Here is a 26,801-nt window from a genome sequence, read left to right on the forward strand (position 1 = left end):
TAAAATAAGTTCGCTTACAAATAATAACCTTATTTGAATGAAAGCTTATATAGAGTGATGGAGTATAAGTAACAAATTAAATTACATAATATCATAGTATTATATTCTTCTAAAAACAACAAACGTCATCATTCTTAATATTCTGTTTATGTTTTATACAATAAATAAAAGTATTTAATTATTCTTTCTATGCGAATTTTTAAAGAGCGCCTGTGAAAATCTACAAGCAAATCGACTAAATTACATTTCTCTATCAAATAATTATCAATGACGAATGTATTCAATTACAGTTTATAAATCAACAAGTTCTTATCAGATGGAAAACTTGTAATGGTAAGCAGAATTAATAGTTATTGCAGATAATAGCAAAGGATGGAAACTGTTGTTTATTGCTTCTATTTAATTTATGGAATCGAATATAATAATAGTCTATTAATGTAAAAAGTTACGATCAACTAGCCACCCGCCATGAATATGTCAGAGGGAAGGTGTTATAATAAAATATGTTTTTTAAGTTGAGATTCACGCTTTATATAGCATATTAGGCATTACACAAAACCTAATGTCAAAATACTCTGTTCTCCGCTTTTCTCTTGAATTCAATTTAGTTCATTCAGTCATTGAAAGTCGCGCTTTATGAGTAGGAAAATGAAACAAAAATCCATCCCACGAAGGGAATCGAACCCACAACACATTTAGAACTTAAACGTTGTTACACTAGGCCACGATGGCATTTAAAAATATATTATTTATTTTATATTCAAGTCAAAAAGAAAAACACCGATCATAAAGTAAAATAGGCTTCTATTTCATAATACACAGATGAGATAGATTCGCTGCGTTGCTATTTTACGACTTAACTGACCTATGGTAGGTCACGCCTGTAGGTATTACTGGAACAGAACGTATAAAATATTTGATATTTGAATAGTGAAACCTGAATTAATCCAATAAATAATATTACTTTCGATTTACAAGATTGAGTCAGAGAAATTAGAGTAAGTACTCTGTAATTAAGTATACAAATTCAATTACAAGTAATCTTTTAGAGGTCATCGTGGTGCAGTGAAACAACTAACTGTACACGCGATGTTTGTAAGTACGATCCTTACTCGGAGAAATGAATTGTTTCTATTTTCCCGCTGGGGTAAGAGTGCGGCGTGAGTGCGGCGTTAAGCCATGCGAGGCATTGAGCAATGCCTCGAAACCGGGCGGTAAGCAGAGAACAGTGGGTTAACAAGAGACTCTCTTTAGCTAACCTGGTGTTTGGGAAAAAGCGTAAAACTGTTTTTTGCTTATTATTAATGTAATAATTGGTTCATTAGAAATTGGTTCATATTCCCTGAATAATTATTAATCAATATTATCGATCTTAACAGTTGTTAATTAATTTTATATTATGACGCACCCTATTGAAGCCATCTAAAAGGGAACTTCCCCGAAAAGGATTTGAACCTACACGTATATATCTATCTCAACCTTGCAAATTACGATTATGTAATAAAGCTTTCCTCCATAAATTGAATATCTAGGTTAAAAAATTTTCACTCCAACTATCAGTTCTTGAGATTGGCGGGTTCAACCAACTAAATTCTTAAGCACCAATGAAAAATAATAAGTAAAGTAGGAACATTTCGACAAACACTAACAAATTTATATAAATCTAAACGGTGAAAGGGATTAACTGTTAGTCAAAGATGGTTTGAACACAACCTGTTGTCTACGACGCGATGTAGGCTCTAACCGCAACTGCCAGCCTCACCAGCCTGTGCTCGGGTACTTTCTACACTTGCGGTGTTACATTGTAAATAGTTATTTTATTTTGTCTACATACATTTATGTGACATCTGTTAAGATGGATTCGTCTTTCTCAAAAGACCAAAAAGACCGACCTCAAAAATTGGAAGTAGTCAGTTTGGCTTGTATGTGATATTGTTGGAATTACTATTGGTTTATAGACAGGTTGTATATGATGATAGCCCACAAAATCTCGGAAAGTAAAAGCTATATTGATATTGTTTTTTTATTTAAATACGGTATATTCCAACATACGGAACAGCCGAAGTTTCATCCAAATCAGCTCGGTATTTTTTGGAATATGGATGTCCACCCGTTTTTGATGGTATACATGCCATAAATGAACGTAATGTATAGAATATAGTCCGCTAATTAATCTCTTACGTTATAATTTGATCAACGAACGCAACAAAGATAAGATCTTTTTAGCTTAAGTATGACGTTATAATTAATTTAATACTTATTACGGAAGACCTTTAACATCTTAATATTATTATATTCGCTCGTTAAGTAATAGGCGAGCGTTAATGCCTATTTTCAAGAGTCTCCGCAATCCTGCTCTTCGGTTGCAAGTCCCGGGCACTGTTCCATGCTCCTCATCGTGGAGCACGATGGGCTCTCTGATAGTGATGCAGCAAGAAACTTCTAGAAATATTCTTCTATATATAACAATTAAACAATACAACATTTAAAAACACCGACGATTTTCATAGAATAATTGGAATACGTTGCTTTCGTTACTTAGAAATTGCTTAAATAGTAAAGTAAAATAGTAAAAAATTATGAATCCGTTAAAACTGAATACATTGTATACTATTGTACAATCAATTTCGTTGCAGCTTGTTAGTAGGGCAGTTCTGTCTGTCTGTTTGCAATATCACGATGACCCTCTGCCTTTCTATTGACTTTCGCTAATCAAGAACTGATTACTATCGACAATCTGAACATTCATAGCTATTGAAATAGTAATTACATGAAGTAGTTGAGCACAATCTATACATATATTGAAGAGTTATAAAAATCTTCACGCAAAGGAAACATGTGAACTTAGGAGACACTCCTATCCTCCTGTTCCTATTAAGATATTTCCGTTTCGTTACGCACTTTCCTCTGAATTCTGGAGGCATTGATATTGGTAATTTGTTGAGTGGCCCAGTGAGGCCAGTTGTAGTGCAGGGGCACAAAGTGTGCTGCAAAATCTGACTGGACTGGTTGTGGGTTTGATTCCCACTCGAGGAAAGCGCGGCGTTGAGTTCTGCCACTTAACAGGCAATGCCTCCAGAATTATGGCCGAAAGTGGGAAACGGAGTTTCTTAACACTAGGTTCCAGGTTAGGCATCCTGATGTCTGAAGGTTACAGCGAGAAGCTGATTTTTTTCCCAGTAGAATCTCAGATTAAAGCGTCCAACCAAACAAATTATTCTGCTTTATAATATTAGTACCTTATTATGATTATATTAGTAGTATATTTAAACCACAAACACCATTTATGTAACATATTCCCTAATAGGCCATAAGTCCCTTAAAACATAAACCTTGTTTCCCGCAAATAATCGCAACGTTATTAATAAATACCGATTGCCTTATCGCGGAGTGAAATATAGTGATTGCCCTACGTCTTGTAATGGAACAATAATAATTGTTCATTGAAACCATTTCATAGTCAAGATTCAGTCTTTAATGTTACTAAATATAAATAAAGTGCACTCTATTTGGAATATTTATTTATATTATGTTAAAAGCGGGATATTGAATTCGGATAGTCAATACATAATGTCTCGAAATTGGCGGTGTGTTAATACACTTACGTATTAACACTAGGTTTCCTCTGGTTACTACGCTGTATCCTGCATATAGCTGATAATAGGAATCATTTAAAATATGCAACGAGGATTCATTTTATTTGAAAATCATAAATAATTATTAATTGTTTTTGTAATTATTTTTCATAAATATTCGTTAAGTAACTAATTTAAGCATAATTTCATTCAAATTTATTGATTTTAAATTTACTTTACTACTTTATAGTCAAACAAATATCTACCAATATACGGTATTTCTTAAACCTGATCTGAATGTAATCAAATTTCTTCATTGATTCCATTCCAACACGGTCCAAACAAACTTTCACTATTTGCTGTTCCTTATAGTATTACTATCAGCTGATTCATAGTGAAACAATGCGACGAACCATTATTTATGTAATACAAAATATCAAATATAGTTGGTTACTTTCTTTAAAAATTATAGATATAATAAAAATTATAGATATAATAAAAATTATATCTATAATTTTTATAGATATAATATGAAGATTTTAAAACTGTAACTGTAATGCGACGATTGTAGGTTCGATTCCCACTCACTCATAAGTGAAATATTTATTTACGCTTATATTTCTATTTCCTCGCTCTGGTGTCGAGACAAAGCGCGGCGTTGAGTTCTGCCACTCAACACGCAATGCCTCCAGAATTAGGCAGAATGTGGGGAACGGAGTGTCTTACCACTAGGTTCCTTCTGCCTACCCTGATGTGTGCTGAAGCTGAAAAAAAAATTAATGAAAAAAGACTAGAGGATAGAGGGACGATGCAAGAAACTCAATGATGCATTTTTTATTTCCTCTCTAGAGTTATTAATTGTTTGCCATAACTAAAACCCTTATTATAAAAAAGCATTATAAGTTCAGAAATATCAATGTTGCAATTAAATAAAATACTCTACACCTATATATAGATAGATAGATGATAACAAAGTAAATCCTATATTGACATTATCAAATAAGCCTACAACCGGACTCGACCAGTGCCTACTATATCGACAACACTCGCTCCAATCGTAACTTGGCCCAGTTCCCAAGCTCTCGTTAATAGTTAATAGGAAGCCGTGACTTACCGAGACCGAAATCGGTGTGCAAATTGTATGTATGTATGCCTTATGCCTCGTATCTGCTATTAATTTAGTATGACTTTATGAATGTGCTGAATTATTCGTGGTAATAAGGCTAGTATACTAGTCTAGTATGAGCATTAATAATGGTGTAGGATATTTCGTTATATTCTCTTATTAGGATACATTCAATACACTACGAATTACTTAAGAATATTTCATATTTTTATTTTATATTTTTTATTCATATGTTAAGTTCAAATGGTGATTTTGCGACACAACACACAATGTCTCTAAAATTTAAGCAAAGTAGGAAATAAAGCAGCTTAATGCTTTTTCTCACCTATCAGGCTAAACAAAGAGACCCTAATTTTAAGACCCTCCGTTTTTTCTCCGTTTTAGATGTTCTAGACTGCCAGACATTAAAACTTGGTAATACATTCGTTTATTACTATTATTCTCTGTGTTTATCTAACAAAATTTGTAAGAAAACAAATAAATAATTAAATAAGTTTTTGTTCAACAGCTTGAATGAAATATATGAAATGGTCTATTAATAAACTAGAGCCGTTCTTAAATAAGCACATTATCCATCGCAATCGCTAATCGTCCGGCATAAATCAACGGGACTAGGCAAATAACGATATTTCACTCGAGACATAATATTTCAAACGGTATCGTAACGATTCCGTAATACTCTATCTCTATCTTTATATCGATTATAATAAATTAAAATATATCAGATGGCGCCGCACTAGTGTGAAGTTGCTTATGTAAAACTAAACTATATTTTTTAATTTTTATATGTTTCTAAAAGTATTAAACTAATTAAAATAAGTAATTTAAAGTAATAATGTAATGCCTAACTTATGGTACATTCTCGATTTAGAAATACTAGGATTTCTCTTAGATTACCCCTTAGATGTGCTGAAAATATATATAAAAAAATAGAATATCTATAATAAAATTAATTTTGTAACCACTAGATTCCTTTGAAAACAAAGTTGCAACACAATAACCTTTTTAGACGCTCAAGTACTAGAATCCAATGATGAAACATATGCACGAACATAAAGCCAACAAAAGTATGGGAAAGTTCGACCCGGGCTGAACTGACCTACGCTAAATAAATGCGTCACTTATTTAAAGAGTGACCATTAAATATTTATTTTAGATATTTTCTAGCGTAAGTAATTTTTTAATCAAATTAGTTGAATTTTTTTTTAAGACGTTAACCAAACTATAGTTATAACGTATTACTTAGTTAAATATTCATTTTAGTTGAGGGACGTTTTTACAATATTTGTTTTTTTTTAATATTTCCCACTCATGGAAATGAATTATTATTTATTAATATTTACATTTCGTCGCTGTAGTAACAGAGCCAACCGCGGCGTTGAGTTTTGCCACCCAACATGCAATCGAAAATTCGGGGGAAATTAGGGAACGGAGTGTCTTAAGTAAGACTCTTAACACTAGGTTCCCTCATCCTCCCTGCTATAGGCAAGATACAGCGTGAAGCTGAAAAAAAAAAAGATATTTTAAAGACATAGCAAAAATCCATGGCTACTCCACATAACATGATTACAAGTGGGAGCAGTGATCAATTCGATTGAGAACATTCAATTACGCGGCGACTCGCGAGTCGAGTCGGAGGCGGAAACTTTATAAATCATACAATCAAACGTGAATAGACTAGCAGATGGTGTGAAAGCGTACTCGTACTACAATTTGCATGGTTACTATAGTAATTGACCAAAGTGTATTATATTTTGGTGTGTAGGTTTATATTAGGTTTTTTAATTGAAAATATATATTAAGCAAAGTTAATCACTTCCTGAAGAAATTTCTAATTAGGCAGAGGGAACCTGTATACCTAGTGTTAAGGTATCGCTCGCACGTATCGCTTCCGTTCCCCATTTTCACTTCTTTCTGTCGCGTTGTTGTTGTCGCTCTACGAAAACGAACATTTATACTTATTTAAATAGAAAATCAAGCCAGCATTTTTATTAGAGTATCTAGTAGTAAATATCTTTAGTGTACTGTAGTAGTAGTAAATATCTTTGGTAATGTAACGAATGAATTTTGCGAATAGGCTTCATTTATTTATGTGTTTACTATAGATACTTTCTTGATAAAACTAAAACTTTATACAAATATAAAACTGACTTAGAAGACATACATATTACATACATATGTATAACTAAAGAGATTGTTATTTTGTAATACTTCAATAGCCATTCTATTCCTTAGAGTATAGACAATTCAAGGATCTCTAACCTCTTTTCAGCTATGGCCGTTCACCAGCATTTTATAAGAACAATGGGACAGATTGTTAGCTGTGTTCAAAATATGCTGTCTTGTAGGTCAAGTAGCGTTAATTAAACGTTAACTAGAAGATAATATATGTATGTATGTATGTATGTATGTGTATAGATGTCTTTATTGCAGAGAAAGACCTAACTTCATGTGATGAATAGGGGTTCGATCCCAGCTTCGGAGAAGTATAGTAGATAGTCAGACAGTTAACATTTAACACAGATGGCGTATTTTTATTGCCGCTATAACAACAATTATAGAAAAATTTAATAAAATAAGATATCAGCAATTTTTATATGTAATTTTTGTTATAAAATGTTATCATATATATATGTATATTCATTGTTCGTAGTTAAAGGAAAATAACCTAGTTTTAACCTCATCATTCTCAATTTTACACGTTTTGAGAGATATCGCGTGCTAGATAGGCAAACGGTGCATTTTATTCAGACCGAGAACTATTTATATTATAAATATTGTTAGTTATTCGGAATTTAACCCACAACCATCTTTATCTTCAGTCAACTTCGAAAACACAGTATCAAAGATACTGGAGGAAACTCACGTAAAAAGCATGAGAACCCCCCCAGAGGATACGTATGAAGAGGTAGACAGTAGACGAGGCGAAAGAGGTATGTAGAGACCGTTTGGTGCTCCGTTCTCTCTGACTACCCCGCTAGAGATAAAATGTAAAGTTAAGTTAACAAGTTCATCTTAAGAAATACTGTTGGCTGCAGTGCTTCAATTTATTTGGTTTAACTTCTTTATCCCTTTTCAGTTTATTATTTTTAAGCAATAGGTTTTTTAATGTAGTCGGTTAAAACACACTATCTATCAAAAACATCAATATTAAACATTAGGCAATGAAGCCTCGCAACCTTATTACAACAATTAAAAAACGAGGTGGCAAAGGAAATAGTTTCGGGTCGCTTCTGACTTTCACGAGCTTAAAAGCATCAATGAATCGCTAAGTGTATTGCATAAGAAGATATACCAGCCATTTATCTCACGACCAATCTTATTTGTCAGCATTTAATATAAAGATTTAATTAGCAGTATATTATGTTTAATATAAACATTTGAGGGCATTGGTTTCGGTAAATACTTTAAGTTTTATTTTGTCATATAAAGAAATACAAGAGACTTTAGAAGTGATCGGTATTTTTTTTTTATTTTACTCTATGGTGTGACGAAACTCAACCTTGCCATTTATAACCAGACCGTAGAAATGAAAAATAATTAATTTCCTGGGAGCAGATCTCATTTTTTTCTAATTTTAGCGGCTTTAGCGGCTTTTTTCGAAAAATCATAATAATTAGTATTAGTGGAAACGGAGTGTGTTACCACATGGTGCCCAGATTGCCTCTGCCTACCGTGCTAAGTGCGGGATAGAGCGTGAAGCTATGTGTGTTATTTCATTTGCATTCTAAACAAGTACACACAGTTATTACCTCAACTCAAATATATAGCCCGAGTCATACATCACATTCAACTTAATGAAGCGATAAAAATTCTTAAATCGTTTCTTATACTGCAGTAGGTAGCTCAACAGTACAATATGCGCTTACTAATACTGTAGAACTTTAGATGAATTACTTCCAATTTTAAATTTAATACAATTTTTAAATACTCTTCAATTCCAGCAATTACATTCGGTGCATACAATAAACTTTTTTATTATTAAGTAAAAACTTTCAGGCCATATATTAATTTTGCGCCTTTTTTGACATGTTGTAGATACGTATTTTTAACCTATATTAACCTACATTTGAAATATCAAATAATATAAAATTGAATAAATAAAATACTAAATATAATAAAACAATACATTTGTATATCTTCACATTATCACTATATTTAGTGGAAATATTGAAAAACACAATTAACCGCTAAAAAACTTTTATCTTTAAACCCTTAAAAGCTATTAGCAATCAACAGTAAAACTTAATAAGTTAAGTTTTTTAAGTTTAAGTGCTTACATAAAAGCTGTAACGATTCCCACAAAGAGTTACTTTCTAAGTGTGTCTGTCGCTCCACAAATCAGATGCAAGTTCAAAGGCCATCGTGGGGCCTACTTTTGTTATTTGAATTGTCTATTTTATTGTTTTATTATGAAAATGTAAAATTTATATCAAAATAAATATACTTTTGAAATAACTATTTATATATTTTTATAATGAGAATTCATTACATATTTATATAATAATAGCTTTTTTTTGTTTAAGCTCTTCTCATATTAATTTTAATTTTTGAGAACAGGTAACATTTAGCAAATTCTCAAAACCGCATGTGAAATTTCAGATTTTCAAGATAAGCTCAAGAAATGTGAGAGAAATCTCAAAGAATCCTTACAAGGTAAATATGCGAAAAGTGCACGTGAGAATGCTAGAACTTCCGGTGGTATAATTTGTTAAGTTTGTGAATCATCGACTGTGTACTAATGTTCGAAATGTCATGTTATTATCTTTAGCACCGTCTATTCAGATTAGACCAAAAATTAAATGAAATGTGAGGTAATGAGTTTTATTAAAAACCTTTTCACGTTATTCTTATGAAAGGCAGATTAAAAATAAAATCATCTCCTACTTAAGAAACGTTAGACGAATAGGCTAGAACATTTTCAAATATTAAGCTATTTCATACATGCCAAAGATTTTTCAACTGCACTAATATAACGTTAATAAACTTTAAGATTTCAGAAAAGCTGACGTTTACGAACACTTACAAAAATAACGAAACTTAAAATTTCGCGAACAGGTAATTCCGGGGCATAAAATATAAATTCAATCTCATCATGTCCACTTTGCCACCATAAAATAAGTATTTCGGTTCTTAACGTCCACTGATGCTAAACGACCTTTATATATGGAATTTACTCGTGTCATTGAGTTATTATGTAAAATGTGAAAGCTCTCCTTTGTTGCATCATATTTTTGTGAGTAGGTAAGCTTATATTTTTCCCGTCATCTCTCTTAAGTACGTGAATTATTGTCAATTGTGCCGATTTTATAATAAATCGATCCTTTATAACGGCCCGATGAATCGTAAGTTTGTTACTTACAATAATATTTAGAAAAGCGTGAAGTTAAACCTTTTTATAATATTACCGAAAGGTTTATACTCCTTCCTAAATATTATATATGAAGAAATATTTTCCAAATTCCAAATAAATCTTTAAGTTTAATCGATGATGAAAAAGAGATTTTTTAGTGCCTCACATAATCGATTCCTTTGTAATTCAAAGAATCATTATATCCTGAATCGAAATTTATTACAACTAAAAGTTAATTTCTATTAAGAAAATGTAGACGTGCAAATTATCTTTAACTGCTTAAATACTAAAATGTGTAAAAGCATACTAATATTTCAAATAAATAAACTTCTCAGTTCACACTTAAATGATTCTAGGTACATAATTTATGTTTTTAACTCATTTAAATGTTCTACAAACGACCTGCAACTTGTTCTGAACAGAAGTCAAATATATAGCAATACATTTTCCGCGTCTTAAGGACTAGTTTGTCTTCAGGACTATGGTAGGTTTTCCTATTTTTTTTTATGTGATTCCACACTATATGGATAGGAACATAATTTTTGCAAACGTATATAAATCTGAACTGCCTGATATATTGTATAATATAGGATATATTTTGTTCTAATCTTTTGTAGGTAGCGTTACGATTGGGCTAGTTGACAGTATTTTTTTTTTATATTTTTCATCATTTTCCTCTTAACTCAACTGTTCTAATTCAAAGAAACAAAAGTTGTTTAATTCTTACTTATTGGTATTTACGCTTATTCAAATCTCATTATTTGATGCACTTTTTACAAATTACTCGCTAAAATACATTTCTTTTTACAGTCCTTTTAAAGTTTTTTTGTTCAACACTTGACGATAAATTTATTGTGATTGATGACTGTGACGTCAGCTTGGACTCGATGGGACTGGTTCGAAAGTGGGCTAACGAATTTTGACAATTTATGGTAAAAGAGTTCAAGTAGTTATATACTTTTTGTTTTATTTTTTCTTGTAAATACATTATACCCAAAATATTATTTTTGTATCATTTTAAGTTTTAGATAATATTTATATGATTTTTTTTATATTGTATTTATTTCATTCATTCATTTACTTTAATTTAATTATTATATAGTCGATATTATTATCTTATGTCAATAAAATAAATAAATATATTTTTTTAATAGATGACAAATAGTATACTCGAAGGTATATTTACTTAATGAATAGTTCTAGAACAGCAACTATTTCTCAAATATTTCGGCTTTTTAGTAATTATTTTACTATGTATATATATTAAGAGAAATATCCTTTTTTTAGCATAATATTCTTCCCCTTAATACAGTACCGTTGCAACTCGTAACCGGTTATCGATCCCGGTCCGCTCTGATCGATGGTCGTGTGACGTCAAATTACCGCTTAATGGGACAAGTTCATATGTGGGCCAACAAATTTTAATGGTAAATAATAAATTTCAGTTTTCCTCATTTATTTTTATTAGTCGTAAGCTTTTAAATTGTTATGTGCATACGGAAACTATAAGAATTCTGAAGTTTTTTAATATAATTTTATATGTTTATTACTATTATCGACTTTTAATCATCGTCGCGTACTTAAATAAAAAGGCACTATTTACTAAATTGTCTGCACTAGATGTTATTCAAATTTCATTAGGGAGAATATTGTTGTTTCTCTTTTAAAATTAGATAGAACTGTGCGTTGGGTTCCGCCTTCACCAAATTTCTTAAATAAACTATTATATTCAAAGATATTGAAATGACTTTTAACAAGGTTTTCAGTGTCTTTTTAGCAAAAATCGATAGATTAAAAAAAATAATGGATATAGGTATATACGTTAACGATCATAAAAGCTTCACAATTATAATAAACACAATGTTATTTCAAAAATTAACATTTCTATTACATTATTTCAAATTGAAATGAAAATTACTAACATTGTTCCAGCAAATAGAATATCCGAAGACAGGTAAAGTAACTGCATTGTGCTGCCATACCGAGCTTATGGCTGACAGCTTGCAAAATACGATATAATTTCATAAAGTCTATCTTCCATTGTTTATTATTGTTGTGAGAATCGTACTGGAAGACTAACTAGCGGTTTGACCTGGCATTGTCTGGGACAATGAATCTTTCTATATTAAATACTACACAAATATGTTATATACCTAATGCTTTTATCATGTTTTTTTTTTAAAATAAAGATTATTGCCAACGTGAAAATCTTGCCTACTAAATATGAGGAAAATTTCAGGATGACGGCAAAGAATATTTGAGTATTTAGTATTTTTAGATAAAATTACAACTGAGGCAATACATTTTCCATTATTTATTACTAATTTTACTTTTTTAATGAAGCATTAATATTATAATTACATAAAGCTAAGAAATGAATATTTCTTACCCCATAACTAATGTGATTTAAAAGCATTGTGCACTTAACCTTAGTTATAAACGGAACATGTTTCATACGTCGCCGTCGCATCGTCGTGAGAATACAGCCTTCGCACTATCATAATCACATTTCACTCGTGTATACAAATTCTCTGTAGAAAATATAAGAAATTACCTTTCTTATATCTATACTAATATAATAAAGCGGAAGAGTTTGTTTGTTTGTTTGTTTGTTTGTTTGTTTGTTTGAACGCTAAGATCTCTGGATCTACTGGTCCGATTTACATTGTTTTTGTTTTGTATGAAAGCTGCATTCTTCAGAAGTGCTATAGGCTATATAACATTACATTACACATATAAATTAATATATTTTAAAGTACTGTTTAATTTGACATGCAATTTATTCTGCCATGTTAATAACAACCGTCGCGTCGCTACGCAATCGTTACCGCGACATTTAGATATTCATCCTTATGAAAATAAACATTATAGCATTTTATCTATTGAAATTATAGTTTACTGTATAACATTCTAATAAATAAGTAAGAAGATGTCACTGATTCGATATGACCTAGCCTTCGGGCGGTATGGTTTTATTACATTTTCGAACTTTATTTGCTGTTTATAATTAATTTAAAATACACTTTGGTTCTCTTCTTATTTTATTTGATATTGCTGGCAAAAAATATCCTTTTAGGTAGTTTTTAGGTACGGGTTATTTTTACTTCTTATGGTATTTTTACTTAATTTGTAGTTATTTTTACTTCTTATGTTGGTTTTCAATTTCTCAGATATTTTTTCTAATAATATGTCTCTACTTATTATTATTTTTGATTATTTAAGCTTATATTTTCTTACTAATTCTATTGAAAACTGAAAATATAGTTAATAAATATTCTTATAGTTTAAGCAGGCGTAGCCGCGTCCGGGTCCACTAGTCATATAATAAAATTTGGAAAAATATTGTGAAATAAGTAAATATACGATGAATATCATGTTTTTTTTATTCACCTATGATTCTTTTAGTACATATTATCATCATCAATTTGAGGTGGATAAGATTTAATACCTTTTATGTGCATCCTCCTCTACCTAATTCTGCTTCTTCGCTCACTCTATAACCTGTATGTCTTTCTTAATTTCATCTAGTAGCACCGTAAAAACACAAAATAAATTTCATATAATCTTATTTTTGTTCACGAATGTAAATAACAATACAAGTGTCTACTTTCAAAAGATAATGCAAAAATAGTTTCACATTTTGAAAATCAGTTTTAAATAACAAAATAACTACATATTTTCTCTAGTTAATATATCGAAGTCGTGCGTAGAGCGGAACCGTTACACAAACCGCTCGATTCTACAATCGAATGAAATCGACTTGGCTGTTCGATATTTTGATAGCAATTGATAGACATGTTGGTCTTTTTGGTTCATCCGGCTAAGCCGAAGTTCGAGGATACGATCTCAGTGTAGACAGTTTTTTTTTTAAATTCATACTCAGATCTACGGACGGAAAAAATCAAACGTTTCAAAATCCGTTCCCAACTATCACTTGTCCGGTTTTATTTATATACAATGTTTGTTGTTTCTACTAAAAAGTTTTTTTAATTTTTAGGCAAAGGCATAAACATATACCTGAATTAGTAGGTCACTAAACCAACTACAAATACCTATTATACGCTATGTTATCTACACTCTGCAAAACTAAAAATTCGTTTATTTCTATTAATTGATAAAGATCTCGTAATAGTATAAATAGAACAACATCTGCTAGTTATGTTCTTGTACCATACACCTTACGGTGGCAGGTGTCCACCATCAATTATTCGATTGCATAATTTGACAGCTGTCTAAAGGCGGGAAAGTGAAAGAGCATTGTCATCTAAATGTCAAAGGCTCCTGACATTTATCGGAACTTTAGTTAAAGTTAAATATAACTGGCACGCTCGGATCGCCATAATTAAAGAACAACAACAACAACAACAACAAAGTTAAATATTACTGTTCGAGATAAAATTTAAAAAAAAGTAAAATTTAAAATTATAATGTTTCCTATAAATTAAAAACTAATATATAATAGCGCCAGAAGCATCTATTTAAATATGTAAACAAAATCGATAATTTCCCAAATAGTTTGCACACATACTCGTCAAAAATCCCCTCGAATGATGAGCATTAATGAAAATTTTAATGTATTTTACTACCAACACCTAACAGTTTAAAAGTGATTTTATTATAATTCATTTTAAGATATTATTGCAATAAACATAGTTAAAATAATAACACGATTGAATACTATGATTGAATGAATACAAGGTGAAACAAGTTCTAATAATAGCTGACCATTTCATCAAGATATGCAAATAATGGCTGTCACTGAACAATAACAATGATTCGATCAGCCTTGAAATGTCGGGCTAATCCACTAATGTCACAACATAGAAAAAATCATATACATTAGACACATACATATACATTAGACATATACATATACAATAGACATATACATTAGACACATGTATTGTTAATTAAAATTAATAAATAATAAATACCAATAATTATATCAACCATAGTTGACTTAGTTGTATTAGTACTTAGTATACATTAATATTATTTATTCTTACCTGGTCACCACGCTTTCTGCCAAAGTCTGTGGCTCCACACTCCATTCTTTGCGCCTGCAACAAAGATATTTATGTAAATTATTACATTTTTCTATGAATTAAAAAAATGTAAGTACTACATGTACAAATTTAATAAAACATTAGTAAGAAATAATAATATTTAGTTCACATTATCATCAGAATTAATATGTCGATTATTATTACTTCCTTTAACCGTATCAATATTCCACTCGCGACGATTATTATTACTATGAAATTGTTTTGTAACCGCTGTAGATATACAATAATATATTAATACCAAATTAATATAACATAAACTTCGGTAGGAAGGAAAATGGGGAACGGAGTGTCTTAACACTAGGTTACCTCTGTTTATCTTACTGTGAGCGGAATATAGCGTAAATCTAAAAAGAATTTAAAAAATGAATCCAAAATATAAGCAATTTTTAAAGCTAAATAATCAACAAAACGTTCCGTCTTGGAAACGGAAACCTTTTTATACAATTGTCATTCTTATATAGACATATTCCTGTCACACTTATTGGAGCGATCATAAACTATTCTAACGTTAGTGTGTCTAGTACAGTGCGAACAAAAAACACCGGGTGCTTCAAAGACAGGAAAGCGTGGCAGACTGTACTGCATCCGCTGTACTTCCAGATATTGTGCTTTATGCAATCGATTAAAGAAAATTAAACCTTATAATAACAGAAATACAGTTGTTTTGTCAGTATTTTAAAATTTGTTCGTGTATTGAATCTATAACATACTGAGTTATATCTTAACATATAGAACTTAGAGCAGATTTTGCAATTTAAAGTGTGTAGAAAGCAAATGAGTAATGGTTTATAATATCAGGATGCAAATAATCGCGTACGAGTGGAGACTTTTGCCACAAGCCTGATGACAGCTTTCAATTGCACGAGACCACAGATTAGTGTAGTTTTTTACCTTATATCACTTACGTAGGTGTGTATAATATTCCCTTCACTTTTTACAACTCAGTACAATTTTTCCAACCGTATTAAACTAAACTAAATAAAAATATCTAATATTTTGCTATAGATAAAATTTTTAACAAGTTTTTTTGGAATATCAGTTAATTTAGACAAAACATAAATGGAAGATGGAACCACGCCACTTGGCTATTAAATGATAAATTTTCATTAAAATCATTATATTTTAGGAATGCAATATTAGTTTAATGGTATTACCATCAAAGGTCACCTACATGACAAAAAGTCATCCTAGAAGAATCAATAATTATTTACATTCTAATAGATCAGCACGAAGTTGAGCCTTGGGATTCCATCATATGGAATATTCATTTAATTCATATATTACCGTAGGGTATGTTCATATTCTAATAAGGGTATTTAGACGATTTGATACATACCGAGGTGCCTTACCCAATAACGTTCTAAATTTAAAAAATAAACAAATAAAAACACCTTCACGCTGTTTCACGCAAAGCGTAGGCAAAGGGAACCTAGTATTAAGAGATTCCGTTTCCAAAATAATGGCCTAATTCATATTTTTATATTTACAAATATTTTATAAATAGACTAACCGAAATGACAATAAGGCAGTGTTTTAATGTTTCGCAAAGGAACATTAACCTTCTGAATGCTACTGCTAGTATGAAACGACAAAAGACGCGATATGCATTTTAATATAATATTTAATGATTTTATTGTTATAGCCCTTATTACATTGCAATAAGTGTCATTATAAGTCTACAGTATGAGTCTACATATTATATTTATAATTATGATTTCATTACTTTAACTACTACTTTAAATACTGATTACATTAATTGTAATTAAATATATTTTGTTATTAAAATATTTTTATTGCTGTTTCATATACAAATTGAGAGCACGTGTAAAGATCCTATTTAAAAGTTTATAATAACATTTTTGGTTGATGAGCGAAACCTAACACCGCACATTGACTGACCAAAAATATATAGATATAAAACTGTCCTGTTTCGGAGGCTGATACTGATCTCATGACTGATGATGAGAAACTGACTGATAGACAACGTACTACGGAACTATTGGAATTTAAAATAGTGGTTCCTTGGGAAGTTTTGTACTAAAAGAAGATTCCCAAAATTCCTACAATAACGGGAAAATATAGATATTTGTGTATTATAGCCAACGTTAGGAGATACGATATGTTTAGTATAAATATTAACCACCGGTTAAGCTTGAATGTAAACTTAAACGAAAAATATTATTGTAGCTACTGTTATTACAGTATAATAACAAAAAAATAGAAGTATATTAATTTAACAAAGACTTTCAAATTTAGAACACGCACAGAATCTTAATAACTGTTAATATATATTTTTAAAAAGAAATTACGAAATCGGAAATGAGATTGGTTCAGAGTAGGTTCGCGCTTGACCGGTGTTTATGTCAGTTATGCCCTGGTTGTCTCTGAAATGCAATACTTCAGAGAATTGTATAATATAACATGATATTGCCGTATTTAGTGTAAATATGTTGAATTTTGTTATACAAATGACTAAGATAAAATGTTAAAACATTCTTAAATCTGGAACACTTGAAGTATTAGGGTAATCACAGTTTTTGCTAAAACTGCTAGTGCAAAATGCGTGGCTCATACATTTGTATAAGCCAATTCCAATTTTTTTTCAAATTCCACGTTGTCTAAGTCGGCTTCTATTTGAAAATAATAGACAACTAGTATTTTTTTATACGCTTTATACGTTTACTAGCGACCCTCTTGCGGCTTCGCCCGCTTTTACTACTGGATTATTCATTTAATGTATGTTTGCAAAGCACTTAAGATAATGTGAAAATTAATTAAACTCTAATGCAACCCGCATTTTCGTAGTTTCAATAAGGATTTTCCAATTGTTTTACACAGCAAGGATTTTTTAGTAGGTACCGTAATTTTAAATGTGTGCTACTAATCTTTTCAAGTACTTATTAAAATATATTTAAATGACTATTTTTAGATAGTTAAATGACTATTTTTAAACGGAAGAAATTATAAACAAAAGCCTACCTACTAATAACTACTACAAAAAATATGGAACCAAATATATCGCGCTGAAATAATACATTCATAATTATCCAATACGTGCAAACGCATCTAAATCTTCGTTGCTATGCCTCTATAGCGGGCGGGTTGTTTTCGAGCTTGTGGTTAATGCTGAAAAGGGTATTCTGTCCCTGATGAAAAGCAAGCACTACGTGGCTGCGAGGAAGATTAAATAGAATGCATCGGCCGGGAATCGAACCCGGGCCGCCCGCGTGGCAGGCGAGCATTCTACCACTGAACCACCGATGACTGCTCATGGCGCGCTTGTATAAGCAAAACGTCGCTGGGCGCGTTTCGCAGCAAGGATGTTTTGATATTGTAACTACTTCTAAAATACTTATTAAAATGAAAAAACAGTAAAAGACAGTTTTGATCTACATTAAATGGCCAACGTAACTAATGTACTTATTTATATGCTGAGAGTAAGGGATAAGTGAAACTTGAGTAACATACAGCTGATGTGTCAACGGCGGGATGTGTCAACAATTAAATGCGTTTTTCTGTAAAACTATTCGCAATTTCGAAATAGTGTAAGAAGCAAATTTTATCTTCGTTTAACGTAGAAAATTAATAAAGTACTTTAAAGGATAAGGATTAATACCATTATGGAAAAATATCCCTCACAATAAAAAATATATTGAAATTATTATTTTTAGACAGAAATATGATCACTACACGTTATCCTTAAAAGATAAAAATATGCTCTCGCGGACTTTTTTGTAGATCTCATTGAGAGGAACAATACTCCAGTACATTTTTTTCATGTAGTACTTACCATTAAAGCAGCGCATGCGCGAAAGTGTCTCAGCGGGTAGGACTTTATTCATATTTTTCGTATTTATGTTAATTTACATAAGAATGTACAAATAATAAACTATATATAAACCTTCTACGAAATATACTCGACCTAATGGTGAAAACCGCAATAAAATCCGTTGGGTGGTTTAGAAGAAGAAGAGTTAGAAACAACAGACAGACACGAAAAGCGACTTTGTTTTATAAGATATAGGATAGGATATGTAACGAGTTTTACAGAAATACTATCTGTAACTAATTGAATATGAAAATATGATTTAAAAGCTAAAAGCACGAATTTCAGAATAACACAAAATTATCTTTACACTAGGTTCCCAGGTTCCCTCTTCCTACCCTGTATGCGTAGGATACAGCATGAAGCTAAAAAATATACGTAAAGGTTCTTTGACTTTTAACCACAAATCCATACAAATTTTTCAATGCTCATGTAACATTACACTAAATTGTTCTCATATCGAGCGTGAACAGAATTAAGGTTGTATGGTAACGCGACTAACAATTAGAAAGTCCAATAAAATTCGAATAAAAGTATTGTTGGCACGCGACATACAGGTACGCGCAAGTATGGACCTAGTGTTTGATACCAATGTGGCATATTCATTTATTAATTTAGGAATTTATTTAGTTATTTTGACGGAGTTTCTCATGTTTTTTTAAACGGTTTCTTCCTACTTCCTAACTTATCATGGTGGTTTATCATCATAAGAAGACGAAGAAAATACATAGAAACCACAGACATAGAAAATACATTAAAACTTTAAGATAACTAAATATAATAGAGAAGTATATACAATAGCGTTATTATTTATTTTTAACCGACGAGAAAACCGAAGGAGGTTCTCAATTTGTTATAGATATACAGATTTTGTTTTCATTATAGTCCGTTAAGTCTTTTAATAAAAAAGTTTTTATTAACATTGTATTCAACAAAAAACTTTGAAGGACCTTTTAAATACTTAACAAAAGTAATTCTCCTTAAATTATAAGCGCCTACATCCACATAACGAATTCTAATCGTTAATTACCGAACTAGAGCACGCCACACCTTGGCTATGTAACCAACTTTGAAGATTACTCGCCAAGTCCACATTCACACGACTTCTCCTATATTATATAACGAATGAGATCAATGGATTTTCACTTATCGAATACAAAATCGATTATCGAGCAATAATTATTTCGTTTGTGTTGACAGCATTATCGATACATAATAGTGATGTAATGATTACCTTTCACATTAGTTGTTAGAGTAGATATGTAGGTGTTAATATAGTTTCTATGCAGTTATTTTAATCTAGATAGACAATATATTTTCTATTAAAAATTCTAATCCTGATGTATAAATATTTAGATTTAGACCATTTTAAATAACTTCAACTCTTATAAAACTTTACTGAAAATGTGAAGATGGATAAAAATTTACCATTAAATTAAAATTTAGTATAACATAAATATAAATATATAAGAATAGTAAGTATATACACTATGTGGATTTACTATATCATAATGTCGAAAATAGCGTGATTGAATTATTTTGTAGCTTTTAACTGTATCTAAATAAAATGTTATATTTAAAAAAAATACAGTCAAAAGGTCATCAGGTCAAAAAATAACGTAAAAAAAGACAAATAAAGACATGTGGAAACACTATCTATCTACAAACTCAGTTTACGTCTCCTGCAACATTCCAAAAAGTGCATATATATCATTGTATCACCAAATGAGCGATATATAAAAATCACACACATATTGTGTACATAAAATGTAAACTATTACAATGAAATCATGCCTTTTGCATACTGATTGGAACTATGACTTTGATTTACTTAAAAGGCAAGTAATGTCTATTACATATTAAAATTTGGTGTTCCATTGGAATGTATTAATTAATTTTCCTTTTCCTTGTAATTGTGTATGTTAAATAGGAATATCTACATCAAAACGCTTCTGTCACCATACTATGTAAGCTCGCTAATAAGCGAATTATAAGGTAGTCTAAGTACAGCAAAAGTACAACAAATTATGTTATTTTTTTTGTTTTAGTAATACAATAAGAATTTCGCATTATTTTAATAGAAACAAAAATATATTTAAATATTCACTAATTGCCTATCTGAAAAAAAATATCTTAAATTTTACAATAACATATGTATCAGAAGGTTCAAAACCGGTTCAAAATGGTTCAATTTCCTTCCATTTTCAATGAACAATGGTAATGTGGTTTACATACATACACCAATTGATGTACCGTCATTGTAGTTGGTAGCATTGCGTAATCCGTTAACGATAATCATGTAATCATCGTTTATAATTCGTTTACAAATTTAATGGGACTTAACTTCCGGTGAGACATGCCTACTTTTAGGGTGTAGCTTTAGAAAGTTTCATGTTAACTTTTATGAACTTTAAAGATAAATATCTCGTTTATGTTAACAATTTAACTTAAGTAACACGTCGTATAGCTGTTTTCAGGTAACTTTAAATTTTTGTTATATTTTTAAAAATATTGTAGCAATAACTAAGAGTCTTACTTGTTATTTATTTTTATAAGAAAGTTAAATAAGAATGACTAGTGGATAGATATTTTATCATTTATATTTTTTACAATATTTAATTTACCGCAATGTATCAATTACCATTTATTTTACTTCTTTAAGTTTTTTACTTCTTAAAGTGTTACAATGTACCTTCTTAAAATCTTTATCGAGGAAAGTTTAATATTCTATGACATTTGCCTAAATATTTGTTCCATCATCAATATTTAAGCACAATAAACGACTTACGAAAAATACTTATTTATCAATTAATATTAAGCACGCTTTCTCTCTTCTTTTAACGTATTTTTCAAGTTCAATAATAGAAGTCATATTTACAAGCAATTAATAAATAATTCAATAATCATCCAGGTGCAGAACAGGCACACGTCGACTTCGCTATTTTAAAATTCCTCTCATTTTAATTGATCGCCATGCAGCTTGCCCATAAGTCTATAACGGATGGACTAACGGTCTCAAATTGCAGATGTTGGGAAAGGTCAAGTACGTTATAGAATTAAGCGTTAGGTTTTTTGTGTGTCACGCTCATAGCTTCTATTAATAGCGTGACAAGATGTTTCGTTTTACAGAATAGGCTATGGTTAGATGAGTAAAAAGAAAGTTATGCTATTGACATTTAATTTGTATGAACCTTATATATTTCTTCAATTCAAAATTTAATTTAGTATATGTAAGAATTAACCTCTAAATTACATTAATTGGCTTTCCTAATAATCATAGAATATTTTTACCCCATTCCACCTACTTTGAACCTTACCGTGACACCAACTCTTCAATATTTCTTGTATCATGTATAATATAAATCTGCAAAAAGTGAAGTGAAGACTGAATTTGTTAATCCCTTTGTCTACTTTGTGAATTACTCAAGATAAAAAAAAAACAGCAAATCTAGCTTTTGAAAATGACGATTCAGGTCAATCTATTCACAAATATTTTAATTATTATTAACACAACGTCTTAGAATATTACCCAAACTCCAGTAAGTTATTGTTTTCCGAGACTTTTAAGTACTAAAGGCTTACGCAATGCATTGTAGAGCACATTTGTATGCAAGTTGAGGTTTGTGGGCCGTTTTCCTTTGAAGACACATATGTAGGTACCAGTACGTCCCACTTACAGATAATAGCTCTATGAAATTGTTATTGGTAACCTTCGTAATTTTTCATACTTACTAAGCGTAACTAAAGTATTTCATTTTGTTTGACTTGAATTGCGTATTTTTTTTTTTATATTTTCTTTTTTCATTATAAATTTTTAAATGTTAAACAATATTTTAAATGTCAGTATGTATAATAAGTCTACATAAAAATAAATTTTTAGTAAACTAAATATAATAAACTATAAGATAATTAATTTTCGCGGCGGAAATGAACGCCGTACTTTCTCTACCAGAGCGGGGAACTGAAAATAATTTAAAATACAATCATTCCCTCCAATGCGAATCGAACATACAACCATCGATTTTACTGACAGACGCTGTCCCACTGCATCCCGACGGCCTGTACTACTATACTATCTTAAAAATATTCTCCATACTACTATTAAGCTATAATACGAACCATGACCAGAGCATCGATACACTTTCTGAGCACTATGACAGCTCTAACTGTATGTTGGCATTTCCATTTGAGTCAATTGTGTCTATTTCCTCTTTTAAATGTCAAAATAAATGCTTCACAATTAACTCAAGACATTATGTTATTCTAGTGTGGTAGTATTAAGAAGCGATAAAAATGGAGAAAACTGACGATAAATAGTCATATAAACTACAAAATTGTTGTAAAAGCATAGAAATCAACCGTTGGAACACCTGACTGTAAATGCGACGTTTGTGGATTCAATTTGCACTCAGTTCAATTATATTAATTTCTACGCTCTCTGGTATACAAAAGGTAGCGTAGAGTTCACCAAAAACTAAGACACAAAACGTATGAAAATCTAACTCAAATGTTCTTAAGAAACGATATTTCTACGTAACATTAAATACATAAGCTAAATGTGTTGAAATTAACAGACGCAAAACAATTCTTTAATAGGCGATACTTGTTACGTGAAAGATAGAACTACCATATTTGCGTTGTGGCTTTAGAGTAAAAGCTCTCTATTTAGGGGATGTAGGTTTGAAATAGCCATAAATATATAAACATGTTCTGGTTATTTAACAAAATGATTTCTGTCATAGCCAAACATGTAAGAAGGATATAGGCCGTGAGGATGTCCTTATCCTTAGTCCTTAGTCCTTATCCGTTTTGGAATGTATGTTATATTTTATCCGTGATAATATAATTGCAACTTAATTATAATATTAGATACTTATTATTATTTTTTTAAAGTGGCGTTTTCTATTTCATTACGATATATTGCAATTATTAATAAAGAAAATTTGAATAATATGGCCCTATTTCATTAAGTTATCCCTATATATCTACTCAGTATTAGGAGTTTATTTTAAAAAAACCACGGTGACAAAGCGCAGCGTTGAATTCCGCTACTCAACAGACGTTTGGACAGAGAGCGGAGAACGGATCATTTTTTTGTTTTAGCATTATTTGCTATATATTTTTATCTTTCATTATAAAAGGTTTATTACTAATTTAAACACAAATATAACATTTTAATTATAACGTAATAATTAATTAATATTTCAACTTTCCCCTTGTAAACTAATGTAAGTTATTAATTAGTAAAGATAAATACGATTTAATAATATTTATAGTACCTACCTACCTACCTACCCACTTTCTAATATACCCTATAACGACATCACCTTAGGTTCTTAAATATTCTATTTACGTAACCAATCAGCGAAAAGTAATAAAATTTGGCAATTCAAAAATAAATTACTATATATTACAGCTATGACAGATAGTGAAGACAGAGATGAATCACCTAAAATGCATGAGAAACTTTATATTTAATTTTATTTAAATGTCCACAGACAACAAAGGACAATAGCAGCTTTACTAGCACCATGTTACTTAAATAAAAGGACAGAGAGACTTATAAGCTATATCTTAGACAAGACCGTTGTGGCGCAGTGGAACAGCGACTGTAGCGAGCGATAATTGTGGATTCGATCCCCACTGAATGATATATCCTAACATTAGCCTCTGCCTACCTTGCTATGCGTGGACATGGGTGAATCTTTTTATGTCTTAGCAAAGTAAGTACGACAGACAAATGAATGAGACACTTAGTTCTTCATTTTCCACAGGAACCGCTCGAAACAAAACGCGGCGTTCAGCTACGCCAGTAATCATGAAATATCTTGTGTTTCTACAATTTGAAGACAAAATTAAAATATTTTTAATACAGTTTTCCCCCCGGCTGGGAATGAACCAACAACTGTTGGCGTTTACATTGATAAGTCGTCCCACTACGCCGTAGTGGACCATTTAAATTCGATTACACAATATTTATGTATGGTGTCAAGAGTTCAAAACCCTGTTCATACATAAATGGTAATATAACAATTAGTTATTCTCAACGCGCCATGTGAATGTGCTGCGTGAAGAAATTCACTTTTTGGTATTTCTTCTGTTTAAGTTATAAAAATGGTATCTAATAATTATTTAGTTATGTTAAATTATACAAATGCATTTAAAAATAGTAAGTTTTTAGACTCAATTATTAATTTCCAAGTGTAATTTAGGGTATATTTAATGTACATAAGGTAGGTACATACGTATATTTTAACAACTATAATGTGTTTTGTTTCGATTAAGAATATCGTTATAGTACTGCGGAGAAAAAACGGAGAAAACATAGGATCAAGATACAACGTTCCTGATTTTTAAATATTTATTTTATTTGTAAGTATTTATTTCGTGTTATTTTAGTGGCAACAGAAATACATCGTCTGGGAAAATTTCAACTGCCTAACTGTCACAGTTCATGAGATTCAGCCTGATGACAAACAGACAGAGAAGTCTAAGTAATAGGGTACCGTTTTACCCCTTTGGTACAACACCTTAAAAATGTATCAATCAACCATATGGAAAACTCCCTAAAACTAAATTCCCTAAAACTGAGCCCGCTATAACTAAATATAAGTAAACAACAAAACCACTATACCAGATGGTAAAAGTTAATTAAAAAATAGTCCATTATTGGCGTGAACTCGGCACCAGTAATTAAATCAGCCAAACAATAGAGTTGACGGCCGTGCGACCGGCGGTACTTCGCACGCTCGTGATTGTGTCGCGAAAGAATTAGAGAACAGCAGTTTAAACTTGAATATTAATAGACGGTTGTTGCTCAGTGGTTTAGTGAGCAACTGTAAGCGCGACTATTGTGGGTTGGATTCCGTCTAGGGTAATTGAATTAGTTTCATTTTCCTCGCTCTGGTACCAAGACAAGGTATAGCGCAGCATTGAGTTTCCCCGCTCAGCACACAATGAAAATTACATGGAAATTTTCATCCCTCTTTCGCTTATTTCTGTACGAGAAATAATAAATAATAATAAATGCTTTATTCAGTAATTAAATGTTATATATACACTCTAATTTCGTTGGAATATGGAAAAAACAAGACAACAATTTAGTAGAGGTGAGCGATGGCAGCCGTACTAGTGTAAACTGTGTCACAGCTGCCAAAATACTCTCCAAGTTCTCTCCTACACCCCCCAAGGAACCTACTAGATTTTAGCGTTTGTCCGTCACTCAGACGGAAGTGTTTTACATGTATAGTTTCCTATTATGTTAAAAAAAACAATTATATAATACATAAAAACACAGTTATTTAACGGTAGATTTTTGAACGCCTATAAAATTAATAATTAATGTGACAAAAATTCATGTGTAGGCGTTAACATAGAGATTCACAGTGCCTTATGTAATTCATGAGTTAGGGCCGTGGGAAGGGCTAACAGAGAAGATTTAAATAAATTCTATTCTACAAAACAATCATTGTTATTTGTATAATATTTTAATAAAAAAAGTACTTTTGTATACATCATTAAAATAAGGAAATAATAAAAAGACAATGAATTATATAATAATATTTTAAAATAAAAAACTGACACTTTAACTTAATTATAAGGATTTTCAATAATTCCTTCGCTTCTTTACCTAGCTTAAATAATTTCATATGAAAACCAAACTAGTATATATATATTTTTAATCACGTATAACTAAAGGAATATCTAGTAACTACATAATAATAGAGATTATCTTAGAAAGTGCGTGCATTTTCAAGGTGACGCACAGTAGTTCCACACTGGTCACGTATACAAAACTACGATCGGCATTATCGAGTGTTTCGTGATAATGTACATACATACATACATATATACA

The 26,801-nt window shown here is 30.8% G+C and overlaps 1 protein-coding gene across 3 annotated transcripts in view; it reads right to left on the reverse strand.

Annotated features, from left to right (window-relative positions):
• LOC146529443 (uncharacterized) overlaps positions 1-26,801 on the reverse strand; it is a 102,308-nt gene that overhangs the window by 15,760 nt on the left and 59,747 nt on the right. For all 3 annotated transcript variants that reach the window (XM_085202165.1, XM_085202164.1, XM_085202166.1), the window contains one exon: positions 15,061-15,114. In XM_085202165.1, coding sequence (XP_085058291.1) covers positions 15,061-15,114 — 54 coding nt within the window. The remainder of the gene's footprint in view (positions 1-15,060; positions 15,115-26,801) is intronic.

The sequence above is a fragment of the Heliconius melpomene genome, chromosome 18 (assembly GCF_056956725.1).
Source record: "Heliconius melpomene rosina isolate 202511_hmr_F chromosome 18, ASM5695672v1, whole genome shotgun sequence".
NCBI lineage: Eukaryota > Metazoa > Arthropoda > Insecta > Lepidoptera > Nymphalidae > Heliconius > Heliconius melpomene.